The 27,655-nt window shown below is 37.1% G+C and overlaps 4 protein-coding genes across 5 annotated transcripts; 3 read left to right on the forward strand and 1 right to left on the reverse strand.

Moving 5' to 3' along the window:
* The first annotated feature begins 649 nt into the window (after positions 1-649).
* LOC106176636 (uncharacterized) lies at positions 650-2,049 on the forward strand. Its single transcript, XM_013559101.2, has 3 exons — positions 650-899; positions 1,165-1,305; positions 1,545-2,049. Exons 1-3 carry the CDS (start codon positions 839-841, stop codon positions 1,736-1,738), a joined length of 396 nt encoding a protein of 131 aa, XP_013414555.2. The 5' UTR covers positions 650-838; the 3' UTR covers positions 1,739-2,049.
* On the reverse strand, positions 1,785-27,613 carry LOC106176633 (uncharacterized). 2 transcript variants are annotated; one of them, XM_086995102.1, is made up of 27 exons: positions 27,244-27,613; positions 26,881-26,951; positions 26,435-26,638; positions 25,631-25,816; positions 25,229-25,445; positions 24,792-24,927; positions 24,301-24,344; positions 24,008-24,048; positions 23,447-23,547; positions 22,827-22,908; positions 22,249-22,362; positions 21,627-21,828; positions 21,155-21,247; positions 20,456-20,548; positions 19,761-19,881; positions 12,129-12,285; positions 11,571-11,685; positions 11,113-11,179; positions 10,656-10,738; positions 10,056-10,131; positions 8,866-9,587; positions 6,862-8,472; positions 6,500-6,659; positions 5,969-6,106; positions 5,515-5,633; positions 2,870-2,941; positions 1,785-2,715 (listed from the first exon to the last, which is right to left on the reverse strand). In XM_086995102.1, the coding sequence occupies exons 1-27, from the start codon at positions 27,541-27,543 to the stop codon at positions 2,554-2,556; spliced, it is 5,487 nt and encodes a 1,828-aa protein (XP_086851228.1). In that variant the 5' UTR covers positions 27,544-27,613; the 3' UTR covers positions 1,785-2,553. The 2 variants fall into 2 exon arrangements, with proteins under 2 accessions (XP_086851228.1, XP_086851229.1); XM_086995103.1 differs by lacking the exon at positions 10,056-10,131 and having other exon boundaries at positions 8,866-9,477.
* LOC106176634 (transcription intermediary factor 1-alpha-like) lies at positions 13,086-15,563 on the forward strand. Its single transcript, XM_013559100.2, has one exon. It carries the CDS (start codon positions 13,224-13,226, stop codon positions 15,174-15,176), a length of 1,953 nt encoding a protein of 650 aa, XP_013414554.2. The 5' UTR covers positions 13,086-13,223; the 3' UTR covers positions 15,177-15,563.
* LOC147759828 (E3 ubiquitin-protein ligase TRIM56-like) lies at positions 16,529-19,566 on the forward strand. Its single transcript, XM_086995104.1, has one exon. The coding sequence runs from the start codon at positions 16,577-16,579 to the stop codon at positions 18,599-18,601; it is 2,025 nt and encodes a 674-aa protein (XP_086851230.1). The 5' UTR covers positions 16,529-16,576; the 3' UTR covers positions 18,602-19,566.
* Positions 27,614-27,655: the final 42 nt, after the last annotated feature.

A 27,655-nucleotide genomic window follows, 5' to 3' on the forward strand; every position in this document is an offset into this window, starting at 1 on the left:
CAGGCGTGGCTTCATCTATTCGCAAAAGTGACAAGCACTGGCTGATGCTCTGTAAAGCGGGCCCTCAATCTAAAGCAGCACTATAAACTGTACCTCTCTATGGGCAAAGGGCCATCAGGTTGCCTCCCACCATAAGGATAGAATGATCTGGTATCAGGGGCGTCATAGTATACAAAATTTTAAATATATAATACTATCATTTAGTACCAGACAACTAGCGCACCCTGTGGTCAGTGAGTGGCAACAGAATGCCCCATTATAACTTAACCCTCCATCTCATTAATACCCCTTTTCTGTGTGCAGCACCCATAACCTCGCCTTATTGGACAATGTGAGCACGGTGAATGGTAAACATTCCCCTTTTCTTTAACACGGGAGTTCAATCGGTAAAGGAAGTGGTGTTTACTTTACAAGCGCCCAGCCACTCAAAACAAATATTCTTGAAAAGCCGCCAGGTTGAAATGTTGAACAAGCTCCGCCCTGTTCAAAAGCAGTTTTCACGGTCAACATGACCAAATAAACAACGCCAAACGTTTTGACATAATGATGTCTTTGAAACTTTCCAAACTGAGGGCACAGTTTTCATATGATATTGCTCTCCTATCATTAATCTCGTTTTCAAATTAAAATATCATGTAATTAAATGCGAAGATGAGACCACTCCTCTACAGTAAGTCGATGTTGTAGTCAAGTCCCCGTCGTGAGAGTAAGGCGTTACTAGAAGGTAAACCAGGGGGTTTTCGGAGCTGTATAATTCAGATTTTCGGAGATGTAACGACTTTTTTTCAGAGTTCAACAATAACCTGTCGTTTGTAATCCTTAATTTTAAAACACGGAGATGAAATCGGAGACCTTATTCATTATTTCCACGACGTTCATTGCTCTACTTTGTGACGCAGGTAAGTACAATACTGAAAATTATACTTCTTTATTGAAATAAAGGCAAATTTTAAATCCTAAATCTTTCCACTGTCACACAATCTAGGGCCCATCCACAGGGTTTATCCACTCCTCTCTCTGGTCAAGCGCAGCGTTCTACCGATATAAATTGGTAAAGGCTTTGTCACACTATACACACTGGAAATATGACTTTAGGACATTTTCAAGCGTGTTCAATACTCCGTTAATAAACTGTATCTGATTGTTCAAATTTTTCTTTATCAGCTGAAACCACGTGTATCCCGTGTTACTCGTGTTCCTCGGCAACACATCCGGGCTGTGAGGACCCATTCACCATGGTGGACCCGACCTCCGTCGCCAAGTCCTGCTATACTAAGAAATGTTACAAGAACGTGGAGAAATCAGGTGAAGACGTGCTTGTGTTCTGAATTCATCCAGTCAAACGTACCTAAATAATTTATTAACTCTCACTCTTCGTTCAAATAAACGAACCAACCAATATAGTTATATCCCACAAGCCAGCCGTAGCCGACTTCGGGGAACTAGCGTGTCCGTCTTTCTATATGTGTTTCTTCGGCCGCTCCCCTCTAGCACACGCACAAGCACACAATTTAATGGTTTCATCACGTTATTTGTATGTGCAGGTGCCACGACTATCGTCACCCGTGGATGTGCCGCCTCCACCCATCTCACGGGATGCTCTTCCAACTCCCAAGGGACCACGTGCTTCTGCGAGAGCGACAACTGCAACGTGAGTGGGCGTGTCCTACCGAACTCACTTCTGGCAGTTACCATGGGAACTGTGACGATTCTTCTTCGACGGGCTATTTCAAATTAAAGTTTACAGAGACAATAGATGTATAAAGATATAAAGATATCTAGTATTAAAGCAGGACTGTGATGAACACCTTTATTTTCTAGCCAACTGTGTGACACTGCTATAAATTCCGGCTGAGATGCCGTGTGATAAGCATAATAAGCTTTACTTTATAAAGAGAATCGTCTTTCTTGTAAGATTTAATAAGTGCCGCATGCTCTTTCATTTAACATACAATGTGATTACGATCTCAACAAGAACATTTATCATCACTGTCTTTATTCTTTTATGTATTTTATACTTTGTGTAATAAATTACTACATAAAAAGTCATTCACTTTTTTAGAGATGGTATCTAACAACTGAAGAATCAAAGGTTGAAATAAGACTAAGATACAGATAAGCAAGGTGAAAAAAATTTAAAAAACACACTACAATGGTGTGATTTTAAAGTGACAGGTATTTAAAAGAAAACTACCATATTATTTCATAAAATAAAAGCTGACAACAGCATAAAAGACAGCTTGGTAAACTAATAACTTCGCTTAAGATAATCATATACATAAAAATGTACTAAGAAAAATTATCTAATAATTCTGGTAATTCCCCTAACGAATTTAATTAATTTTTTTCCAAATGGATTTTACAATTATTGTCTGGCAAAACCAGGAGCACATTTGGGGCTTTATGTTACAAAAGCTGAAACCACTATTTCCTGACAATGTTTTCCATAGAATCAAAAATAAAGGTCAAAATTCCTTGAAAAAAATTACCATTTTCTTCTTAATGAACTGTTATTGTAGTTTTGTGAGCTAATGCAAATACCTTCCATTATTTCTATTTCTTTTTAACTCTTTTATTACTCCCATCAAAGGCCTTGGATATGTTACGTATGTTTCTCTGAGTATGGTCAATTTGCTCCCCATATTGCTGCAGGACTGTTGTCATTTGCTGCTGAATGGTTTGGCGCTGGTTTTCCAACTCTGTTTCTTGTTGATGCTGAAATAAGTAAAGGATAACTGATAGGATAAAAGATACTGCAGATATTGTTTACTCAACATTCAAGAGCTCTCATTCTTTTAATACAGATATGTTTCAAGTAAAAAAAAAAAGCCAAACAATTTTTCAAAGCTAAAGCTGTACTGGTACCTACCAACATATTTAAAGCTTCTTCTCGTTCTCTCCTTTCTTCATCAGCTTTTCTCTTTTTTCTCTCAGATGTAGCCTACCAACAAAACCCAAAGAAAATAGACTAAACCTCATTTCACACACATGAACACAAAGACAAGTGCAAAGATGTATTTTGTACAGGACACTGCAAAAACTAAAATTCATGGGAAAGCAAAAATTAAATGTTTACATATGGTATCTGTTCATATTTCAGCCGAGAAATAGTGTGCTTTTGGACAAATTACAGCCATTAGTGAACTTCTCTCCCTTTTTGTGAAGCAGCTGTGGAGAAATTTTGCTTTACTTTAAAGGTACATACAAACCGAGCATCGGTGGAGCGTGGATTCCCAGTAACACATGTAAACCACTTCTACTAGATTCTTGTAGGACTCAAAGAAATTCGACATGCCAAGGGATAAACTGAATAGATCACTCGATCAGCCATAAAAGACCTTTAGACTGCTCCTTTCTTTAAATTTATGGTTGTAAATTTAACCTACTTTCGTGACCTACTTTCCTGCCCCATTGACATACAGCTTAGAATGCCAGCAGAAAAATCAGTCCAAACATCATTTTCGGGTAAAATTAAACAGTGTCTCTTGGTAATTCTCTTAGTTATACTACTTGAAACTATATGCTGGCATTTGGTTGGTTTTTGTGACAAAAAATTGACTTTGTATGCATCTTTAAAACTAGAGGATCAGAGAGGCGATACCGCCTCCTGGTATTGTACCACCAGCTGGAGTAAGCACATTCGAATGGGAAGGAAAAAGAAGGGGGAGGGGTTGACAAGCTGCATGAAATGCAGTAAACAAGGGTTATCATTTTTTATAGATAATTATTATATTTTTAAATCAGGTGGGAAAAAGTTAAAGGTCAAATACAAGGATGTAGTATCATTGTGAATGTAGGACTTCCTCTCTAACTGTAATGGAAACAATATTTCAAAGTTTGTTTATATTTGGGTTAAGTTCAATAGTAACTATGGGCATTTCTCTGTCAGTATATTTTATAAGGGTGGGAAAATTTGCAAACTACAGTTCATGGTGAAAAATAGGTCAAAGGTCAATTTCAAAGTAAAAGTTTCCCAGTTTATGACTTCCTATTCAAGATCAATAGCAACTATTGCCAGTTTTGGAGATATAAGGGAGTGAATTTTTTTTTAGTGCAGTTCATTATGAAAAGTAGGTCACAGATCAATTTGAAGGTCAAAGGCTAATTTCAAAGTTACAGTAAGACCCCATTTCCACAGATTTTAGATTGATCTATCCCCATGGGGAGTCTCACTAGATTACTGTCAGCTTAGCTGGCTTAAGTGCCTGTCCTGCCTACTAAAAGCTGTAAGGGGATAATTAAATTCTGTGTGTGGTCGGCTAACTGCAGGGAGTTAGGTCGATCAAGTAAGATCGATCTTAATCTATGGGAATGTGCTCTAAGATTGTCAGTATATCACTTCCTATTCAAGTTCAATGGTAACTATGGGTGTATCTCTGCTAGTTTTGATGATATAAGGACCAGAAAACTTGCAAAGTGAAGTTCATCATGAAAAGTAGGTCAAAGGTCAATATCAAGGTCACAGTTAGATTGCTAGTTAATGACTTCCTATTCAAATGCTATGGGTGTATCTCTGCTAATTTTGGGAGTATTTTTTCATTTGATGTTAACTACTGAATATTGCATTGTTGTACTATTTAATAATGTGCAACTCCTAAACCGTATGGAAAATAAGAAAATGGACACCACCTCCAGTATTGTGCTTGACAAGCTGTACTTCATGCAAAAAACAAGACGTCTCTAGTGTAAACAGTTCCACAATTACAGAGTTTTTAGTTTCGGCATCAAATGACTGCTTCTCCCGTGAAAATGCACCGATTGACCCCAAACCCACGAAGATGAAGGGAGTCCCTAAATAGTAGCCCTCACTGTAATATGAAAGCTTAAGTCTATGTAGTTTCTGAAAATTGGCACAAACAATTCTTTTTTTGCAGAAAATTCCCATTTTTAGAAAATTTTGGCCTGTTTGACCTTGAAATAAAGGTCAAATGTCAAATCCAAGGGCATATTTGGAAACTCCATATATGACTTTTGGTCAGACCTCTATAGTAACTTTTTCCATAATTCCTTCAGTTTGGGAGATATTTAGCATCAAATTTTCAAAAATTTTGACAAGGGTGCATTTCAGTGAGCATCACACCCAGACCAATGCACCAACTGAGACAAAAATACCAGGGGGTTCAAGTTGAGATTATATGTGACCTAAATCCAAGAGATGGGGACACAGGTCTTTGCGGTCTAGGAGGAGAAGCGGTAACGGTGACTTGTTTCCGGCGCCCGACTGCGGAGCCGGCGGAGCTGTACGAGACGGGCCGGGACTAAAACCATGAGTACCGCCAGCGTATACGCTGGTGGTACTAATAAGTGGTAAGAAATAGAAAGAATGTTCATCTCAAGACCTTAAAAACTTAAATGAACCAGAAACATTTACAAATCTAATAGCTCAATCACAACCATTAATATACAGCTAATTCCCCTCCTTTGTTTCTCTTCATCACTATGTCTTATGTCAACAAATAGAATCATATACAATAACGATTCTAATATAAAAACTGATCATCTACTACTCCGTACCTCTCGTCTTTGTCTCTCCTCATCTGTCCAGTAACTGGGACATTTCTTCCAAACTCTGGAATGTCCCCTCTCCCCGCAGGCTCCACACCTCATGTTACCCTGGGGGGAACTGCTCACACCTGAAAACATTTTAAATTGATAGAGAAGAACATCATCAATGACATTGTGTTATAAGAGTAAAGTATTTTTTCTTCATACAACAACTAATATTGAAATTGTTTATGTCCAATATGTTGACATCTTGCTAGAGCATCTTTACCAGGGGATCAGGCTATCCAGATGAACAGACAGACATGGAAATATCCTAGGTAAATGATTGACAGAAAAATCTCTGAAATTTGCCAATAGTTGGAGAAAAACCCATCCCCATATCAAGCAACTCCATAAAGCAGAGTCTTAGTCATATATTCAGTAAAGAAAAGTTCTTGTGTAAAAAAAAGTTTATAAGACTCACCCTGACTAGACATGCTTGAAGGCTGTCTATCCTCACAGCTAGGACCAGGAGAATCCTTGCATGGCTTTGGGTTCAGTAGATCTGGTAAACCGTCTTCATCATCACTGGCATCTATAACCTCTTCTTTGACTGAGCCTCCTGGAAGTAATGATGAAAACTTCTCTAGCTTAAATTAAAGTCAATGTGAGGGCAGAAGTTGTTCAATTTTTATCACTTTGACAGAGTTGAAAATGAACCTTTAAAAATCCTTAAATACAAATCTTACAGGCGCCAAGCTCAATATTCAGATAAATAGCAAAGATTTTCATCTCTAGCTTCATCATGCTGACATGGCTGTCTCATACGGATACGTAAGAGCATTTGACGATGATCAGTCATTAAAAGCAGAAATCTGTGAAAGGTTTTTAAAAATTCAACTTTGTGTGAGAAAGTGAAAATTTGCCACATTTTAAACATATTCACACCACACTCAATGTTAACTCAACAACAAGATCAACAAGAGAACTATGAGGACAGTGGTCAGTATTTTACCTATTCCAGTGGCCATATTGGGACTGACTCTGGCTGTAGGTGTAGAGTGACTGGAATGACCTGGGGTCAGGGTTGGTTTGCTTTCACCACCAGAGGGCAGAGCAGTGCTGTCTGATTCACGTATGTGGTTTTGTCTGTGTCTCTGGCGATATGCTTCAATCTGTGGAAGATTTGAAATAAAAAAGGCAAACATGAGAAAAATTTTGTTGAGGAAAATGTTGAAATCTCCCCTATATGCAACATCTTAATCACAATTGTTTTCAAAATTTTAGACAGGACCAGGCAAAATGTTACCATATAGATAAGCATACCGCATGATATGAAAAGAGTCAAATTTTCTCATCATCATTTCAGTCCCTTACCTGCAGCTCTGAGTTTCTTCTTTCATTTTTAATTTCTTTAAAAAGGCTTCTACAGCTTTTTAGAGGTGTATTCATTGACCTTTGACCTCTTGCCCCTCCAGGTGACCCTCCTGAACTCTGACCTCTAAGAGCAGATGATCCCATAGATCTTTGACCTCCAGCACGCTCTGGTATATTAAACTCATTATGAAAATGCCTGTCCAGGGCTGCAGCATTCTCACAGTCTTTGGGAGTTCTGGTTTTGGAGGGAGAATGCTTGTCTGATACAAAATTGCTTACAGAAACATCATCTTGGCCATTTTGTAAATGTCTAGCAAGCTCTTCATCTTGTCTCACTTGCTCTTTGTTCAACACTTCTAATCTTCTGTTCTCTTCCTCAAGAAGTATCCTTGCCAGAACTTGGTCTTCTGTTGCTTTTAACCCAGATACAATCATGTTGTCAGAGAAAGCAAAGTGCTCCATGGTTTTATTTCCCTCCATAGACAGTCTCCTGGCCAACGCCTCATCTGTCTGAGAATTTTCGACACCAGGTGGCATTGTTGCTAATAGTATGTCCGAGTGACCTGCCTTTCTGGCCTCCTCTTCAAAAAGTCTTCTTGCCAGAGCTTCATCTTCTTGCAATACCTTAACGCTTTGAGAAATGTTTGCACTTGGTGCCCTCTGGAGACTTGTGTCTTGAACCTCCTGCAGACTGAGCTGCAATGCTTTCTTCATATCTTCATCTTCTTCATCTGAATGAATATCTGGGATGATTTCAGGACCATATTTTTCTTGTCCATATCTAACATTATACAGAGCTCCAAGAGGAAGTTTTCTGTTATTGCCTGTTATACTATTAGGTAATATAGCACCACCAGGACTAGACCCATCTTCATTATAATGAGCACCTGGAAAAACTGAAGCACCAATTTCCTCTGTCACATCTGTATCATTTTTTAAAGTTCCTTGTACAATACCATCTGCTCTGTTATGACAAGTTTGTACCTCATCCCTGTTATATTGTATTTGATCCTCCAACGATGCCCTGGTACTTTGAAGGGAATGTATGTTTGCATTGTGGTCAGACAATACACTTTTCTTGCTCAGTTCTATAGCTTTTCTCAGGTCTTTGTCTTCTTTATCCTCAGCAGGAACAAATGGGTTTGAGTTACTGGCAGATTTAGAGATGGTTTGGTCAACATAAGATTGGCTTTTGGTACTGCTACCAAATATTACACACAGTTTACTAAGTTCCAGAGCTTTTTGAAACTCTTTGTCCTCCTCCATTTCACTGTGACCTGCAGGTTCTTCTTCTTGAGTGTTGCCATTTTCAGCTTGGAATCTGGAAGCACTTTCTTCAGCTTTCATGCTAAGTTCCAGAGCTCTTTTCAAATTATCTTCCTCTTCATCAGCTTTTAAAGAACTCTGCACATCTTCGTCTATAAATAAACTTTCTTGGTTTCCTGTTGGATGGATTTGGCCAATGGGGTCAGTAAGTGCAGTTTTCTTGCTCAGTTCTATGGCTTTTTTCAGTTCTGGATCTTCTTCCTCATCTAGTTTAAGTGAATGGTGACTTACACTGTTGTCTGAGGTTAAGGAGTCCAGCCTGATTGCCATGCTTGCTTCTAAAGCCTAAAATAAATGTGAAATCTAAGAAATGGTCCAATTCTTTAAAACTACATCTAAGCAAATGAGCAAAAATGTTAATAAGCTTGGTAGTTGGATCATAAATGAAAATGATCAAACACAAGCTGAACAACTCATCCTGTTAGCTTACGGCCAACCTGGACCATAGGTTGGAACAACATCTACCCACATCAGTCTGATGAGGGCCTATGTCCAGCTTGTGTTTGATATTTTCATTTATATCTAAGCAGAATGTAAATAAATGACACTTTTTGTCTTTATGAATGTAAAAAAAGAATATATTGAGACTAGTCAATGCATTTCTGGACTGGAACTTCACCCACCCCTTTGGTAACTCAAGCCAATACCCAATAGTTTCAACTAGTTCTCATGACTCACCTCGTCCAGCATGAACTGTTCTTCCTGGGAGTTGGAGGCATAGTCCAGCTGACTGGCACCATCACTGAGGACTGCACTGCTACCACTGGTGGTGGTGGTGGTGGTTTTATAACTACTGTCACCAAATAAAAAACCGTCACCACCCTCGCTGTCTACCCCATGGACAGCGTTGTTCCCAGTGTAAAGTTTTGTGCTGGAAGGTATGTGATTAGTACCAAGAAAAGAAGCATTTGCAATGCTATAATTAACAGCATTATTTGTGAGAGTTTTTGTCTGATTGACAGTGGCAATTTCTGTCCTAGTGACAGTGGCGGTCGGTTTGGGTTTTCCAGACCTTCTATCGTCAGATGAAGGGGTAACATCAAGCCAAGTGGAATTTACAATGTCATCAGGTATATGGTTGTCACCAGATCTATCTAAGCCATAGACATTGTCCCCCTTTGTGACTGTTTCTGTCTCGTTGACATCAACTTTCTTGGTGACTAAATCTGCCCTAGTGACAGTTGCTGTTGGCCTGGGTTTCCCAGACCTTCTATTTTTAGATGAAGAGAATACAACATCCAGGTTTGAATGACTTCTTCCTCTCTGCCTGTTGTGTCCTGTTCCATGTCTCTGTAGCTCAAGATCACCATAGAGACCATCACCGTAGTTACCATCACCGTAGTTACCATCACCATAAAGACCATGATCATAGTTACCATCAAAGTGGTCACCTTGGATATCTAAAAAAAATCACGAACAATTTTAGCGTAATTCGTCTATCACAGGCCGACTACATTCATGGTTTCCTATCTGTCATTTTTTTTAGGCCAAATTGAATTTACCTCGAAAAAAAAAGTAATTTTCTCCTTCTCAGGACTTGATGTTTTATCCAACTGCATAAATTCGTTTTTTAATTTAACTTTAAAAATTAAAAATGCCATGTCTCCTCTTATGCCTTAGAAAAAAAAAAATCAGGTACTCTTATTTAAGGGATTTTTATCATTTGTGTGGTCTGAATTGGGAAAGATTATTATAACTGCATTGCAAGATATTTAGACAGAAAATTGAAAGGACTTGTGACAATTTTAATCCGGAATAGTATACTTTTGTTAAATTAAAACTTATGGTATAAAACATTACTCTGATATTCGAAACCTTAACCTCTGTCATATAAATTCTTTTATATTTCAACACACACTAATATATACCCTGTAAAAACTTGGATCTAGCAGCATCAGTATCCTCATCACTCTCTGTGCGCAACAGAGCAATGCCAAGAAATACCTGTAAGTACAGAATGGAAAGATTAGTAATAAAAACAGGGTCTTCACTGTATTAACACAAAGCCAGCAGCCATAATCACAATGTCAGTCTGGGGAACGCCAGCATAATAATAATAATAATTAAATAATAACGAGTAAGAGTTTCAATTCTTTTATTTTGTTTTCTTATCACATTAAAATATTTTGCTATTGGTGTCTATAAAACTCACAATGAAGACATTTCAACTTCTGGGTCTATATTCACATCAAATACTAGACAAAGCATTCCAAGTGCAGGTCTCCAATAAAGCAGCTCAATACTTATTACCCATTTCTTAATATAAGATTTACCACCAAAATTTTATTGATTCTAAGATGAGTTTTTGGGGATACTGGTTAGAAAAATCTTAGAGTTCTTCTGGACTATCCTGAAAATTTTAACAAAATCCATCCAAAACTCTCTAAGTCAAAGCTGTTAGCCAAAAACTGAATGTAAGGAGAGATAAAACCTCCTTGGTGGAGGTAATAATGGCAGTTTAGTGTTACCTGTAACTTTAACTGCCAGTACGAGGGCACATCATAGTGGACCAGATCTCGTCTCACAGGACCCAGGGTGGTGCTTACTATGTCTGGAAATAAATACCATGACAAATAGGTGGAACATATAGAAATAAATATAAGAAATTTCTTGAATGAAGATTATGCGTCCTTCAAAGAGACAGTATGGGAGTAATTACATTCAAATTGCAGTGCATCATTGTGTTGTTATTTTAATGACAGCATTTTAAGACTCTGGTTTACACAGGAATATAATGCTATTGCCCATGCTGTTTTAATATCAGTAGTGGGAAGATTTGACAACAGTGAAACCATACCTAACTTTGTCACTTGGTGCTTTTCAAGAGCCACATCCATTAAAAACTACTGACCAAGGACACAGTGAGTATGATCATATATCTGTAACCGTTTTGCAACTAATTTATCATGTGAAACTATCCCCTACCTGTGGCTGTGTTGTTGACCTGTTTACACACCTCTTCCAAGCACCTGTTCAGGTGTTTTTGGCGTCCCTGAAAACAAGATATCTGGCTATATTATTGATGAGGTGACACCAAGCTACCATATGTGGAAACTTTTCAGCTTGTAAGAGACCATATATTGATGATGATAATAATAACAAAAACAAAAACAATAATAATACTTTTTTTTAATCAGAGCAACTTTAAGATTCAAGTTATTCATATGATGAAGTGCATATAAATGTTTATGTATAAATTTATACTGACATTAAAATCAAGTAAGTACAGGCTGCAAATTAAAGAAAATGGAATAAAAGTGTTGCAGAAACATTCAGGTTTAATCTTTGGCACAATGAACCGAGATTGAGTTTTTCCTACATGCAATGATTTTTTTAAAAAAATCGAGACTTGCTCAAAGTACATAAATGTCAGAAATCATCACCTTATTATAATTTTCTAAACCCTGTATGATCAGGAGATGTGTGTTGTTTGGTGCTCTGTTTGTAATGCTGAACTCCACGGAGGCTAAGTCTAGCAGTGGAATACCTTCACTGTCCCTAAAAGGAAATTTTATCCAACACTTTATCCAATTTTTTAACAGACTCCAGATGTCTTTCATATCATAAATGACAAATGCTTAATTTTTTTTTTCTTGACAAGACTGAAAAAATATGGGAAGCAAGAACTGAACATATAAACTTACTTTATGGCAAAATATTAGCTTTCAATCATTAACAAATGTAAGATATTAGTCCTAGTCAGGCAAATCTTTTAACAAATCTGACTTTCTGAATGTGATGTACAAAACCCAACAACTTTATGTGTTGTCCAATTAAAAAAGAAGAAAGTGGACCTTAGGAATTCCTGAAATTGCAAATGAAAAAAAACCAACAGCTACAAGGTGGTGGTGGGGGGTGGGGGGTGGATGGTGGGGGTGGGAGAGGAGCTTGCTGGCTGTGGGGATGGTTTTGACAAACAAACAAAAGGAAGCTTGCTTTACCTAAGGATCAAATCAATAAAGTGTTCAACCTGCCAAACATGGCAGTGTCGCGGTCCTCGCATGGCTTTCTCCCTGTACAGTTCCGGTTTTTTCTTGGTGCCACCAACTTTACGGGAATACTCTGCAAAGGTCAACAGCTGGTCAGTGCTGGCTGTGCCTGAAATAGGGAAAAAGGATGAAAATAGCCCGAGTCCGTTTGCCCTGTGCGAGTTCACATGAGACTACAAGAAAACATGCTTGCACATGGGAGAACCTGCATGGGGTGACTAACCTTTCAGAGACAAGTGTGAAAATCTATTCTCTGGAATGGAAATGTTGTCTAAGAAAAAAAAATAATAAATAAATAAAGACCTTAAATGAAAATATATAGCTTCAAGGAAAATGGTCCTATACATCTGCAACTTGCACTGGGTCTGTATCTCAGTGCTATGAATCAATGCAGTTGGTCTGGAGATAAAAAATCTCACAGTTTCATATATCATTTATTGTGTTAACAATGAAAAGTGAGTGGCGGCGACCACAGACACATGTCAGGGCTGAATGTGCAGACACAATGTCTGTACATAAAAATTATTAGACCACAACCTGCCTAGACATAACATACAACAAATATTTAACTTTTATCTTAAGAGAGAAAGATAATGATAAAAATAATATTTATTCTCCTGCATGTGATGTTATAAGTACAAATCACACTAGCACATACACACAAACAAACATCAAACAGTACCCTTAACCTTTTCATTACATAAATACAGAAATACCAAGAAATAATTTTATAATATCTTTTGTCCTAAAAAAGGTTATTTTTATCATATCACAAGTTGTATTTATTTGATAACCCTCTAACTCTCCCTCTAAATAAATGAAGTATTGAAAAAATATTAAGTAATAAAAAAATCATAAAACACAGTGAAATATAAAATAATACTGCTGTGGCCTTAAAAGTATGCCAACTGGGTTACTGATAAGACAATAGTTGTAACTCTGCCCAACACATAGAGTCATAGTTCATTTCCTGCAACTGGTTAATTGATAACACAAGATAATTGTTCTTCATACCAGTAGAACAGTTCACTCCACGCCCTCCCAAAGATGGCTACAGCTCAGGGTAACAGAGATGACGAGAAAAGCCTTCAAGCCAAAATTACAGAACATTTTATCAGCTGTCCATTATGCCTTGAGGAGTATGAAGAGCCGACAGATTTACCATGTAGGCATACATTTTGTAAAGGTTGTCTGAAGACTTATATAACTGACTTAACACCAGGAAGTAAATTCAGATGTCCAATGTGTCAGAAAGAAACTGAAGTTCCTAAATATGGACTTGAGGGCTTCACTCACAATTTCTTTATTGAAAGCTTGCAGGACACTGTACTTCAGTCAACCCATAAGAAAAAGTGCAGCTCTTGTACTTTGGTGTCCCAAACAGAAACAGTGGCTACTTCAAAATGTATCACATGCCATGACTACCTATGTGAGAGGTGTTCTCCATTTCACTGTGGCACAAAATTCACTAAAGACCACAAGGTGCTGACTTTTCAACAACTTCACAGCAGTGAGCATCAAAAAGAGATCCAAGAGCATCAAAAGATTATCTGCTCTGAGCACAAAGATGAGAGGATAAGATACTTTTGTTCAGACTGCAATGTCCCCATCTGTCGTGACTGCAGAGATCTACACCATGATGGTCACACACTTATCTCTCTTGAAAAAGCTGCAGAGATGGTAAAGACACAACTTGAGACCAAATTTCATTTCATTGAAAGAAAATTAACAAAAGGAGAAAAAACATTAATTAACATTGATAATACACTGGCAACCCTCTTAGAAAATGAAAGCTCTGTTCAGCAGCAGATAAAAGCTCGCGCTGCTCATCTACGTCACTTGGTAGACCAACGTGAGAAGACCTTACTACAGGAGCTTCACGAAACCAGCAGCACTCACTGGAAGAATTTACAAATTACCCATGAGAACTGCAGTGCCACTTGCTCCTCTATCAAAACCACAACAGATGTAGTTAAGAACATCCTTCAGCATGGGGCCCCCATAGATGTCCTCATGTTACAACAGCAACTTGGACAGAGACTAGATGAGCTACAGTCCACTTCAATTGTGGACGAGATTCCAGAGGATATAAACTTCAAACTCACCACCACCACAAAAGTGGACCAAGAGATATCCAGTGGGGCTGGCCTGGGGAATTTGCAGATATCTAGAAAACCAACTTTGCCCAAGTTCAAACCACAGGCTGAATATATGCTGGAGTTTGACACTGGCATGAGACCAGTGGACATTTCAGTGAGTCCAAACAGGGAGTATGTTACTTCACATGGCAGCAATAACAAGGTCAAGGTATTTAGTTCAGATGGTACATTTAGAAAAGAGATTAGAAGCGTTTCAGATATACAGCTGCCAAGTCCAGTAGGGATCTGTCACTTCCCTGATGGAAGGATGGTTCTATCTGATAACGAAATTAACAAACTGTTCATCCTGTCACCACAGTGGAAAGTACAGCAAACTGTAGATATCAACTTCCCATGTGGTGTGGCTCTCAATAACAGCTGCACTCAGATTGCTGTGGCACAGGGTTACAAAGAAAAGTCTGTGAGTGTGTTCAGTATTGATATCAAAGGGAAAATAACTTTAACTGATGTGATAAAGGACAAAGATCGAAAACAGTTGTTCAGTGCACCATATAAAGTGGCATATATGAGCAACGGGTGCCTTGTTGTTAGTGATGTATCACCAGACAAACTTCACATCCTAACCCCATCTGGTGATCCACTGTATCAGTACACAGGACATGATAACGAGCTAGGTCAACCCCTTGGTGTCTGTGTTGATGCATATGACAACATACTGGTTACTGACTTTGATAACCACTGTATACACCTTGTATCCCAAGATGGGAAGTTCATCCAGTACATAGCAACCAAAGCTGATGGACTATATAAACCATGGGGATGTGCAATCAACCAAGATGGAGATCTGGTTGTGACTAAACTTGACGGGATAGTGAAAGTATTCCAATATTTGGAAAAATGACATGCTTTAAAACACTCAGAAAAACTGAACATTATGCAGTTTGGTGTTATATTTCAAATGATGTTGTATTTAAAGACACACAAATTCAACAATGACAAAAATTTGATTGTGATTAAATTTTTGCTTTTTATGTTATCAAACCAAACTTATACAGGCTTTAAAGACTGAAATATAACATTGTAGTAATTGTACTCTAAATAAAAAGGTGACACCTTTAACTGCAACCATTTTTGATATCAAATTAATTTTTGATGCTGTAAATACCTCATGCTGAAAGGATTGTTTTGACTGAGCAATAATTTATCATGGTTAAGACTAAAGAAATGGTGTTACACTGTAGTTATGAGTAAATAAAACTTAACTGATACAATGACTTGAGTAACCATATCATGCAATAAAATAAGAAAAAAAATTCCAAATCTTATAGTGAAAAGTATCTGCATTATAAATGAACTACCATAGGTGCAAAATAAAGCAGAAAAAAAAACTTGCCCCATGTGAGAATTAACCTTACAGTGCAAATCTCACTTTCACAGGTGTAAGCATATATCCCTAGGAATGTTAAGATACAACTTCAGATGGGGGTCTGAAAACATTATACTTTAGTTACTGCATTACATATTCTCCTTTATTTCTTTTTCATTGTTTTTATTTTATTTATTATTTTTTTGTGAAATTTGGTTGACAAGTTCAACTTTTAGAACTCCGCTTATATCAGGACATATATCCCATATACCTTCACACTATCTATCTGTAGATTTACCTATTATTACACAATACAGTGCTAAACACAGCTGACTTCTCTTACTACACACCCACCCCCTGACTGTCTCCATACATAAGACAAATATACCATATACCTCCACACTATCTGTAGATTTACACAATATATCACTGAACACAGCTGACTTCTCTTACTACACACCCACCCCCTGACTGTCTCCATACATAAGACAAATATACCATATACCTCCACACTATCTGTAGATTTACACAATATATCACTGAACACAGCTGACTTCTCTTACTACACACCCACCCCCTGACTGTCTCCATACATAAGACAAATATACCATATACCTCCACACTATCTGTAGATATACACAATATATCACTGAACACAGCTGACTTCTCTTACTACACACCCACCCCCTGACTATTCCCTACATAATAAACAACAATACCTATAGCTTAATTAGCATTTCTTACCATAGCTCACTCACAGAATAGAACAAATGTCAAAATATTTGCATAATAAATACAAATTCCCATGATGCCCAGTATCAGATATTTTATAAAAAATCAATAGCATGAACACAGTCAACATCAGAAAAAAAGACCCAAATCCAATACATAGCTTCTAGAAAACAATAAAATTTATTGGGTGATCTATAAAACACATGCGCACAACAGTGATATTGATGAAATTATTGAGTGTCACCATAGGGACAAAATCAAACAAGAAAATGGCAACTGCAGACTTCAAGGGCGTAACTGAAAGTCCACAAGCAGAAAGTTTAAGAACTGTGATAGTTAACTACTTTGTGAGCTGTTCTTTGTGCCTTGAGGAGTATAAGGACCCAACAGATTTACCATGTAGGCATACATTTTGTAAGGGTTGTCTGACAGACTATGTGCCTGTCTTAACACCAGGAAGTAAATTCAGATGTCCCTTATGTCAGAAAGAAACTGAAGTTCCTAAAGATGGACTTGAGGGCTTCACTCACAATTTCTTCATTGAAATGTTGCTGGATACTGTACTCCAATCACCACATGAGAAAAAGTGCAGCTCTTGTGCTTTGGTGTCCCAAACAGAAGCAGTGGCTACTTCAAAATGTATCACCTGCCATGACTACCTTTGTGAGAAGTGTTCTCCATTCCACTGTGGTACCAAGTCGACTAAAGACCATAAAGTGCTCACTTTCCAACAGCTGAAGAGCAAAGAGTACCAAAAAGAAATCCAAGAGCATCAAAAGATTATCTGCTCAGAACACAAAGAAGAGATGATAAGATACTTTTGTTCAGAATGCAATGTCCCCATTTGTTGTGACTGCAGAGATCTACACCATGATGGTCACAAGCTTCTTACTCTTGAAAAAGCTGCAGAGATGGTTAAGCCACATCTTCAGACCAATTTTCATTACCTTGAAAGAAAATTAGCAAAAGGAGAAAAATCATTAGTTAACATTGAGAACACACTTGCAACCCTCCTAGAAAATGAAAGCTATGTCCAGCAGCAGATAAAAACGCGTGCAGCTCATCTACGTCACCTGCTAGATCAACGTGAGAAGACCTTACTCCAGGAGCTTCATGAAACCAGCAGCACTCACAGAAAGAACTTACAAATTTTGTATGAGAACTGCAGTACCACTTGCTCCTCTATCAAAACCACAACAGATGTAGTTAAGAACATCCTTCAGCATGGTGCCCCCAAAGATGTCCTCATGTTACAACACCAACTTGGACAGAGACTAGATGAGCTACAGTCCACTTCAGCTGTGGACGAGATTCCAGAAGAAGTCGGTCTCACATTTTCACCCAACAAAGAAGTGGACCAAGAGATATCCAGTGGGGCTGGCCTGGGGAATGTGCAGATATCTAGACAACCAGCTTTGCCCAAGTTCAAACCACAGGCTGAATGTAAGCTGGAGTTTGACACTGGCATGAGAGCAGTGGACATTTCAGTGAGTCCAAACAGGGAGTATGTTACTTCACATGGCAGCAATAACAAGGTCAAGGTATTTAGTTCAGATGGTACATTTAGAAAAGAGATTAGAAGCGTTTTAGATATACAGCTGCAAAGTCCAGTAGGGATCTGTCACTTCCCTGATGGAAGGATGGTTCTATCTGGTGCAGACAATAACAAACTGTTCATCCTGTCACCACAGTGGGAAGTACAGCAAACTGTAGATGTCAGCAACCCATGGGGTGTGGCTCTCAATGACAACTGCACTAAGATTGCTGTGGCACAGGGCGACAACAGTTCTGTGAGTGTGTTCAGTATCGATATCAAAGGGAAAATTACTTTAACTGATGTGATAAAGGACAAATATGGGGAAGAGCTGTTCATTTTTCCATATAAAGTGGCATATATGAGCAACAGGTGCCTTGTTGTTAGTGATATATCACAAAACAAACTTCACATCCTAACCCCATCTGGTGACCCACTGTATCAGTACACAGGACCTGATAACAAGTTAGATCGACCAGGTGGTGTGTGTGTTGATGCATATGACAACATACTGGTTACAGGCTCTGATAACTGTATACACCTTGTATCCCCAAATGGGAAGTTCATCCAGTACATAGCAACCAAAGCTGATGGTCTATATAAACCATGGGGATGTATCGTCAACCAGGATGGAGATCTGGCTGTTACTCAATGGGATGGGAAAGTGACAGTATTCCAATACTTGGAAAAATGACTTCATTTAAAATGCTCAGAAACTGAACAATTTGTGGTTTTCTGGTGCATTTCTACTTCTATAGTGGTCATTTCATGGCTGAATTACATTTCATAAACCTATTTTTAATGAATTCATACCAAAGTTCGATGACAGAAATATTTAACTTTTTCATTCTGCATGAGAAAATATAAAACAACATTTTGTAATGTATTAAGTACAAGAAAAAGAAAAGCGTTATATGAAAACTATTAAGCAGAAGTGAAAATGATAGTGAAAATGATAGTAATGACTGAGAAGAGAAGTTTGGTAGTATTTAATGCCTTATTAGTACTGGTCACATTTCTTCTTTTCTAATTAAGCTATCTAATTTTTTGTGTCATAAATTTGAAGAGGGTGCGTTTGACAAAATAGCTATATTTGCTCTAAAATCATTATAATTTATGTTCTGTTAGCATATGCCATTAGATACATTAAGAGTATGTCTGTAAGTGTAAAAAGATAATGGAAGTAGAATTCTTTCCTTTTTAAGTCCTGTGATAAGTGTGATTAAGTTGTGTTTCATGAAGAATCTATAAGGCCACTTTCCATTTTTTTGGCAGTTCGTCATCTAGGCTTAGCCTCTTTGAGAGCTGCCTAAACTTGAAAATATCAGCAAAGTGTAAATAAAACTTCGTGAATGACAGCAAAAAAAAAAAAAAAAAAAAAAAATCGACACCGACTAATATATGCACACAATTCATTATATACAAGTCTAAATTATCAACAATTATGATAGAGTAACTTTTTTCTTAGATTACGAGTCACTGTGGAGGTGAACTCCTCAGAAATTTTAATAAAAACAATGTCACAATATATGTTATATTTGAGTAGCATGACAGGGTTTCCTCCTAATGTTTCTCAGTGGAAGAAGGGAAAGAGATACCCAATAGATTTTCATTTTGTCTTTCAATGTATTATATATTCAGATGAAAATTTCAATAAATATAACTGTGACTTTCTGAACTGGCCGCCGATTGTTGTCTTCATTTGTCTGTACTCTCCCTAGCCCAGCTCTTTGTTATTATTTCCCAAATAGTTTGAGTCTTTCATTAAGTGGAATCAAGTGAGAAAAAGTATATATTTGCACTTGTTTTGAGGATATTTTATGCAATGCAGATAAGTATACCTCTTGTCTTACCTGTCTGGGACAAAGTGGTCACCATATTGGTCAACCAGAACAACCACTGGGCAGTCTTCAGCCATGTGGATGTGTAGTTGACCAGAAAGCCCTCCTCCATTAGAAGACTGGACAACTTGCTCTGAATGAGAAATATAGGAATTGTTTATGCAAATAATGAAGTAAACAAAAATCTATGTGTGTGTTTGTGTGTGTGTGTGTGTGTGAGAGAGAGAGAGAGAGAGAGAGAGAGAGAGAGAGAGAGAGAGAGAGAGAGAGAGAGAGAGAGAGAGAGAGAGAGAGAGAGAGAGAGAGAGAGTGCGTTTTATATGGGTGGGGGTGGAGGGAGAAGTCCAATAAAGCAGACTTTTTTCCTTTATATCTCTTTAGTTGATCCAATTTGAGATATGGCACATAACCTAGATCAAATCTAGAGTCATATTGGATCTTTTCTGACCAAAAGGACACTGTTATTTTGAATCCTAACTGCATTTAAGTTTTCTTGTTTGTAAGCAACTTTCTACTATAATCTTTCTGTCCAAAATGTACATTAAATAGATATCAAATGAAAACATTTTTGAACTCTCTTGACCAAGGTCTATTATGATATGTACAATATAGATAGGAATCACCATGTTTCAGCACCTGCATGATTTCTTTTATTTCATTTTATTTTATTACCAGACTACTTAATTTCTTCAAGATAGTCTGCCTACCTGCAAGTCCTGCTGCTGGTAAATACTTGGTTTACTTCTCATTCCATGCATAGCACCCTCTATCAGATAAAACTTGTCTCTCAATCCACTTCTCTGGTTTTAAAAGAACCAAAATAAAAAAAATAAATAAATAAATAAATAAATAAAACAAAACAAAACAAAAAAACATACAATAATAAGTCCTTTTCACATCCTTGTGATTTGGTTGTCTGGTGACATCACAAAGACAATTTTTTTTGCTAAAACAGTACTAAGTTCATGTGTATGATCCCTTATCTCAATTATACTACAGGTTCACATTAAGACATGCTGAAACTTAGTCTTACTAAATTAGCACTAACATTCACCAATTTAGCCAAATGCTAAAACTGTAATAGTTTTAAGAGCTGCTGCTAAATTCTGAATTTTCTGTCAAAAAAAAAAAAAAAAAAAAAAAAAAAAAAAAATCAAAGCAAAAAGTTGTCTTGTTACCATTTCTCTGTTTCAGAAATTTCATTTTCAACTGTTTCAGAAAGTTTTCAACAAGTCTGACTCCATAACAAACAAAAAGTGAGAATCTTTCGCAAAGATCCTGGACACATGGCAGACCAAACAGACGACACTTTTCAGTTTCTGACAAAAATTAATATTAACCTAATACCTATTGAATATGTAATTACATAGGGAAAGTAAACTTTTTCTATAATTATAAACATTAACCTTCATGCTCTCCACTTGATTTCTAAATCTTGTAGTTTGGGTGCTGTTCAATAAATCATCCCATGTCTTGCGTTCCACTATGTGAGGGAGAACCTGCAGGAATAAATAGTAGTATTACTCTAAGAAACGAGTAAAGCACTTAAAGTATGCAGACCTCTGCCAAGACACCTGAATTCTCATTATTAATTAATTAAATTGAATTAACACCAAGATCTAACTGAACTCAAGTTAGCTCATTTTTGACCAATCTTGAAAATTTGTCAAAATCTGTCCATAACTTTTTGTCAAGTTAAGCTGTTAAGTAACAAACCAACAAATGCATAAACATTACCTCTCAGTTTTAAAACTTGCATGAAAGTTTATTTTCAGTTATTCATTACAAAACCAAAGGAGATGACAAGAAAAAAAGGGAAAAAAGAAAATAACCTGTAAATATTGAATTTTCTTAACCAAATGTCAGTAAAATATCTACCTTTTCCTGTTCAGGTAAAACCTCACTGTACTTCAGACCATCACAAGCCCATTCTGGCACCACTATCCAAATGTAGTCTCCGCATTTCAATTCCCTTACTTGAACTGGGATTTGGTGCTGTCTTGCAAGTGCCACCAGCCTGTCTTGCTGCTTCTCTTGGGAGTCCATTAGCAGCACCACCTGGTGTCCATTGAAGGAACAGCTGGAGGTAAAGCATGACAAAGCTGGAGGCAAGATCTCATTGTTTTATTAATACTGTTAGACAGAGTTCCCTTGATAGAGCTACAATGTTGGCCAATAGGCTAAACAACATAGCTCCAATGGAAACTAGAAAAGCACTGAGAGTGCAAATCTCCATCAAGGCAGTTCAATTCTCTTCATATTTAAAATTAAGCAATTAATAGATCATAACCAAAAAGGAATTAAATGATAATTGTAAGTTAATCCACTTCTGACTTATCCTGAAAATTTCATCAAAATTTGCTCATAATTTTTGAGTTGGGACATTAACTGTCAAACCAACAAAGGCAAAATATAATTTTTGGCAGAGGTAAATATCTTTTTACAGTCCGCAGTGCAGAATTAAAACACAGTGTCCAGTATCTCTCTTCAGTGAACTTACCTGTTAAAATCTGGCATCTTTGGCACATTGGCTTGAATGAGAAATCTCAACACAGCATTGTGGAATTTTGACAGTTTCCTGGCGAGGTTTTTTCCTGCCTCTGTTAACTGGTATCTGAATAATGCAATTCAAAGTATATCTGCAAACAATTTCACCTTATTTGTGCTTCGGAAAATTAACCCTTGGCCCTAGTTATGTTAAATGACAAGAAGCCATGTAAATAATAGAAAAATGGGGTGGAGGTAAAGAATTAAAAATAGTTCTGGATTCTTTTTATCTTACATCTGTCAGAACCCACAGATGAATAGCTGCTTGTTTAACCCACACAAGCTTAAATTGGCAGTCCTATTAGCAATGGCCAAGTAAATGATCAAGGGACAGTAAAAACTTGTGGTCAGTCAGACCTCCAGGGACAGACAATAAACTCAAGAGTTACCAATTTTTAATTTACATTCAGTTTGGCAAAAAGCCTTTTCATCCAGCAAAGTTTTAAAAACTGCCAGTCAGGAGGTCCCTCCATCTTAAGAAGTTTTTGAGTACGTCTGACAGCCCCCTGCTGTCACTGTATGCTGACTTACGTTGGGTTTGCAGCTGCCTCTTTGTAAACCAAGCCTTTGGTCTGCAGGTTCTCTATGCTGTCAAAGCCACTCATGTACTTGCCTGAAATATATTACATAAAATCAGTATATATTTTGTTGCTTCATCCAGGGGGGGAATTTAGGCCGTCTTCTGGGTCTTCCAGAAGACAGTCAGATTTTAAAGTTTGCATTGACGGGTATCTACTTTTTTCTGTTGGAGAAAAGATCAATAAAGATAACTGGGAAGACTGTCAGAAAAAATCTCTGGATCCGCGTCTGTCATCATTCAAGTCATGAAATTATTCAAAATAATGAAAGTAATACTAAAAGTGTCTAAAGTACACAAATGTATAAGTCAGAAATTTCACAAATGAAATGAAAACATGTTGACATTTGCAATATTGAAATTTGCAATAATGTTTGGAAGTCCACAGCCCAACTAAAAAATATTGTGCAGTATATGAAATTCGGTGCAACCATAATATCTTTAAAGAAATTCCTTAAATCTGAGCAACAAAGTCATTCTACTTGTCATGGGGGGTTTGGGAGGGGGGTCTCCAGGGGCAAAAATATAACACTGGGATTTCTGGAATTCACTTTCATCCCAATTCATTGCTAACCTGGAGTTTTATCAGAGAGATCTGTGTCTGTGACCTGCTGGGACCTGGCTTTGAGTTCATCTTCTGTCAGACTCAAGATGGGGGGAGTCTCATGAAGACAACTGGAATAAAAGATACTCTTCTACATGTTCCCTCTTATTAATAAATTTACAATGGGCATTGAGCTGCCTTATAATAAAAATAATAATGATTATTTGCAACTCAAGGTAGTTGGATTGTAAAATTATGTGAGGTATTTATAAATACAGTGCGGTATAATTTTATATAATGTGCTGAATAAAGTAAAATTTTACGCTGAATAAGTTGACAAATATGTGTGTTTGGAAACTGAAACTGCATGGAGACATACAAGGACAATAAATCTAAAGGAAGTTTTGGTCAACAGAGAGAAGTTGACAATTATTTTGACCCATAGAATGACACAATACTGACAAAATTAAATTACAGAATAAATAAAATAAATAAATAAAACATATTGACTTCATATTTGCAAGAGTAATACAGATTTTAAACAGAGAATATCCTTTCACTGCAGGACTCAAAACAAACTGCCATACTCACCTAAATAAACCAAGCAGCAGTGCAAATGGACTCCTGTATGCCTGGGAAACAAAGGTGTGAAGATTAAAGCATTTTACTATTTAATACTATTAATTTTCTATTCTCTCCCTTCTGTGATGTTCTTCTTTATTAAATTTTCAATATATAAGTACAGAAAGCTTGCATTTTCATATGGGGGGGGGTCTGGGGAGGAGGGAGATACGCCCAATTATCCAAATAAATCTGGAAGACTTTCACATGAGATTTTACAAGCAGATCTGCCGTTGGCTTACAAAGACTTTATAACTACTTACATGAGGTATATATGCCTTAGCAGGTCTTGGAGCCTGGTCTATGTCTAAACATAGAAAAATAAATCAATTCTCATCATCTTAAGGTATAGTAGATAACTCTTCATGCACAGCTATTATAACTGATTTTCTCATTGATTAAAAACTACTCCACTTGAATATTAAAAATATCAAAAAAATTTATGAAATGAATGAAAAGATAGATAGCTATGTGTGTAGTTAGATCATGCTTATGGAGTCATGGTCCATTTTATCAATAGCTTATTTTTTTCTACTTATACTTCAAAGCAATTGATAAAATGAACTGTGACTACGAATTTGACAAAAAATAAATTCATTCTACTGCTTAAGGCATAAAAATGTTCAGCATTTGGCAAAACTTTTACTGGCTAGCACGAGCCAGCTAGGTAACTCAAAAATTCAACAGTCTTCAAAGATAATTGGGCTTGGCATTAAAACCCCCAGAGAGGAACATCTCAAACAGACAGACCCACCTTGTCTCTGATGGTTCCTCCTCGCTGCCCCTCTGTGTAAGACGTCCGAGCAGACACCACACAGGGCAGTGCCTCCATCACACTCCGGGCAATACTCTACAGCTGATGCTTCCTCACAGTGTTCACAATGGCGCTCCTGGAAAAAAACGCTCTGTGATACATATTGTAACTATGCAGATATGTTGAAACTGTTAGTTTTACCTGCTGGTCATAACCAATAATATATTCGGGGAATGATAAAATAACTGTGTTCAGTCACTTCAAGGGAATGAAAACAAATTAAGGGCAGCCATTTTTAATTTACAGTCAGACTGATAGGAAGCTTTGTTTAGGTCTGACAAATTTCTCATAACTGCCAGTACAAAAGTCTGGCCATTTAAAAAAAATTTGTTTTTTCAAAGAATGGTGGAAGGGATTGTCTCTATTATTATTCTTACCTGCTTTTTGCCTCTGTTTCTATTCTGCTTAGGAGGAGGTAAATTTGCAGCATCCCTTTTGTTTGTTCCACCAACCACAGCTGCATTATTATTACTGCCAGAACCTAGGTGGTTTCCTCTGCCAGAACCTAGCTGGTTTCCTCTGCCAGAACCTAACTGGTTTCCTCTGACAATTCCACCCTCTTTCTGTACTTTGAAACCTAGTCTGATGGCCTGCCTAAATGTAATCAAATAGTACTAATTTTTTATGACAGATTCTGTGAAAATTTTGAGAACCATTAAGACAACATCTTATTAAAATCCATAACCAATGCTGACATATTATCAAATATATATTGGTTTACATAATATATATTAATCCAAAATGGCAGAAACATAATTAAATTCTTTCAAAATGTTCACCTTTTTATAAAAGCCCCCACTGGGTCAATCTCTCCCATATCCATGTACTGATACTCATTGAGCAGTCTCCGCAGGTCAGCCTCTGTGTAGGGACTGATGGCCGCTCCCTTCTTACCCAGGTCCTGAATGAACTGTAAGAAAGCATCCACTGTGGGGAAGTGAGGTGGCTGGACATCCCCCTGGTCTCTGTAAACAGGCAGCAAAGCTGTCAAATGTGCAGACAAAAACAAGACTATGATGACAGTGCACGATGTGTTTTAATTTACATAATGCTTAACAGCATAAGGAGTGAAGATGAAGATGCTCTGGGCAATCGTTGAAATATTGGAGGTAAGGAATTTTAATAAAAGCTGTTGATTGAAGAAAAATGACGACTCAGTTGCTATAACAAAACAAAAAACAAAACACATCTGAAGAATTTCTTCTCAGAAAGAAGGCAAAAAACTTAAAGTTGTGTTTGTAAATTGCAATTTTAACATTAGGTACATTTCTTTAATGACACATAATGTGGGTTATAGTCATTGTGAAAAATAAGCTCATACTCTTTCATCACTTTTTCACCAAATGGTTTAAATTTGACTAAAACAAGTCAAATCAATTAATTGTTTAGCCTTTTTAAGTCAGATCTGACGTACTGGAGAATTTTAGCGCTACCCCAGCTTTAAGTTAACCTGACCTTACTGTGAATAAGATTGCTAAAAAATTTACTAATCAGACTTCCCAATAGTCAACTAAAAATAACCCAAGTACTTAATAACCATATGCTTTTACTATAAATCAGAATCTTATTTCCAATCCCCTCACTTGTTAGAGTTGAACAACACTTGGATAAGTGTATATTTCCTGATGATAGACTTGTGTGTCCACTGCTGTGTACGTTTGTCTGTCAGTTGCTGATCTCGCTGTTGTTCTACTTCTCGTAATTTGGTATAAATACAGGCAACCCAGAACGGGTTCGACGTGGTCTCCAGTATAGACCCATTTTGAATATTGTAGTGTCCAACAGACCTGACGGGAAGAAATGAAGAATAATAAACTTTAAATCTGCCCTGTGAATTATAATACTAATTATAATAAGTAATAATTTTATTTATTTATATTTTGACATTCTTTCGACAAAAATCTACATAAAATGTTTTTTTTTCAAGAAATAGTGATTTTTCAGTGTCATGCATCTACAAATGATGATATACATAAGACTAGTTCTCTAAAAATAAACTTATGTAAATAAATAAATAAATATCCCCCACCTATCATCAGCCAGTGGGTTATCCTGGTAATACAATATGTCCACTTTAGCACGACTTACACTCTTGCAGTGCTAAAACAAAATGTGCAAAATTGTGACAACAGCAGCAGCAGCAATACACACACACTACTACCAGTGCCAACCACATCTATCTACAGCGTACTTAGTACGTACCATAAACCCTAAAGGAGAAAACCAATCACCAATATTCATCCAATGCGTATGTTGGTTCTGTTATTTCCTACCATCATAGTTTTACTGCTTTACCGTCTTATCAATATTGTTGAACGAGGATCCACTTAGCACAACCGCTGCATTTCACTTTCACCAAGTATGACAAATATTTACATTACGTTAGATATACCTCTTTCAAATCTGCAATCGTAGTCCGAGCGAAATCGTTCACCTCCACAGAGATCAGCTCTCGTTCAGGAGTTGCAGGGTCGTACTTTTGCTTGTTTCGTATGTAAATGCGCATCTTAGTTCCACAAGAAAAACATACTTGAAAGCTTGCTCTCTCTGTCTGATCGTCCAAGCACTTTTCTGTCTGTTTACGAACCTCCGAAGTGTGAAACTCGCGGCATATTGGACATGGAATGTGAACAGGAACAAAACCTGCGTGAGCAACACATTTATACAATAATATCCATATATATACTTGCATTTACAAAAATGAACTAATTTACTAAGATTTTTAGAGATAGATTAGATAATTCATAATAAAACAAAAAATATAGATATTTAAATTCAACATCAGTTTCCGCAATCTTCCTTCT

This window comes from Lingula anatina, chromosome 9 (assembly GCF_051362555.1).
Source record: "Lingula anatina isolate TDL-2025a chromosome 9, LinAna3.0, whole genome shotgun sequence".
Classification (NCBI taxonomy): Eukaryota; Metazoa; Brachiopoda; class Lingulata; order Lingulida; family Lingulidae; genus Lingula; species Lingula anatina.

What these genes read in the sequence shown, in the direction of transcription:
- LOC106176633 (XM_086995102.1), bottom strand. Translation starts at nt 27,543, where the DNA reads ATGCAAGTATATATATGGATATTATTGTATAAATGTGTTGCTCACGCA. An exon ending in GAGGAACCATCAGAGACAAG is followed by an intron (nt 24,345 to 24,791) that starts GTGGGTCTGTCT and finishes TTCTATGTTTAG; the next exon opens with ACATAGACCAGGCTCCAAGA. An exon ending in AAGAAGCTTTAAATATGTTG is followed by an intron (nt 2,716 to 2,869) that starts GTAGGTACCAGT and finishes TACTTATTTCAG; the next exon opens with CATCAACAAGAAACAGAGTT.
- LOC106176636 (XM_013559101.2), top strand. Translation starts at nt 839, where the DNA reads ATGAAATCGGAGACCTTATTCATTATTTCCACGACGTTCATTGCTCTA. An exon ending in TGCTCTACTTTGTGACGCAG is followed by an intron (nt 900 to 1,164) that starts GTAAGTACAATA and finishes TTTCTTTATCAG; the next exon opens with CTGAAACCACGTGTATCCCG. An exon ending in CAAGAACGTGGAGAAATCAG is followed by an intron (nt 1,306 to 1,544) that starts GTGAAGACGTGC and finishes TTGTATGTGCAG; the next exon opens with GTGCCACGACTATCGTCACC.
- LOC147759828 (XM_086995104.1), top strand. Translation starts at nt 16,577, where the DNA reads ATGCGCACAACAGTGATATTGATGAAATTATTGAGTGTCACCATAGGG.
- LOC106176634 (XM_013559100.2), top strand. Translation starts at nt 13,224, where the DNA reads ATGGCTACAGCTCAGGGTAACAGAGATGACGAGAAAAGCCTTCAAGCC.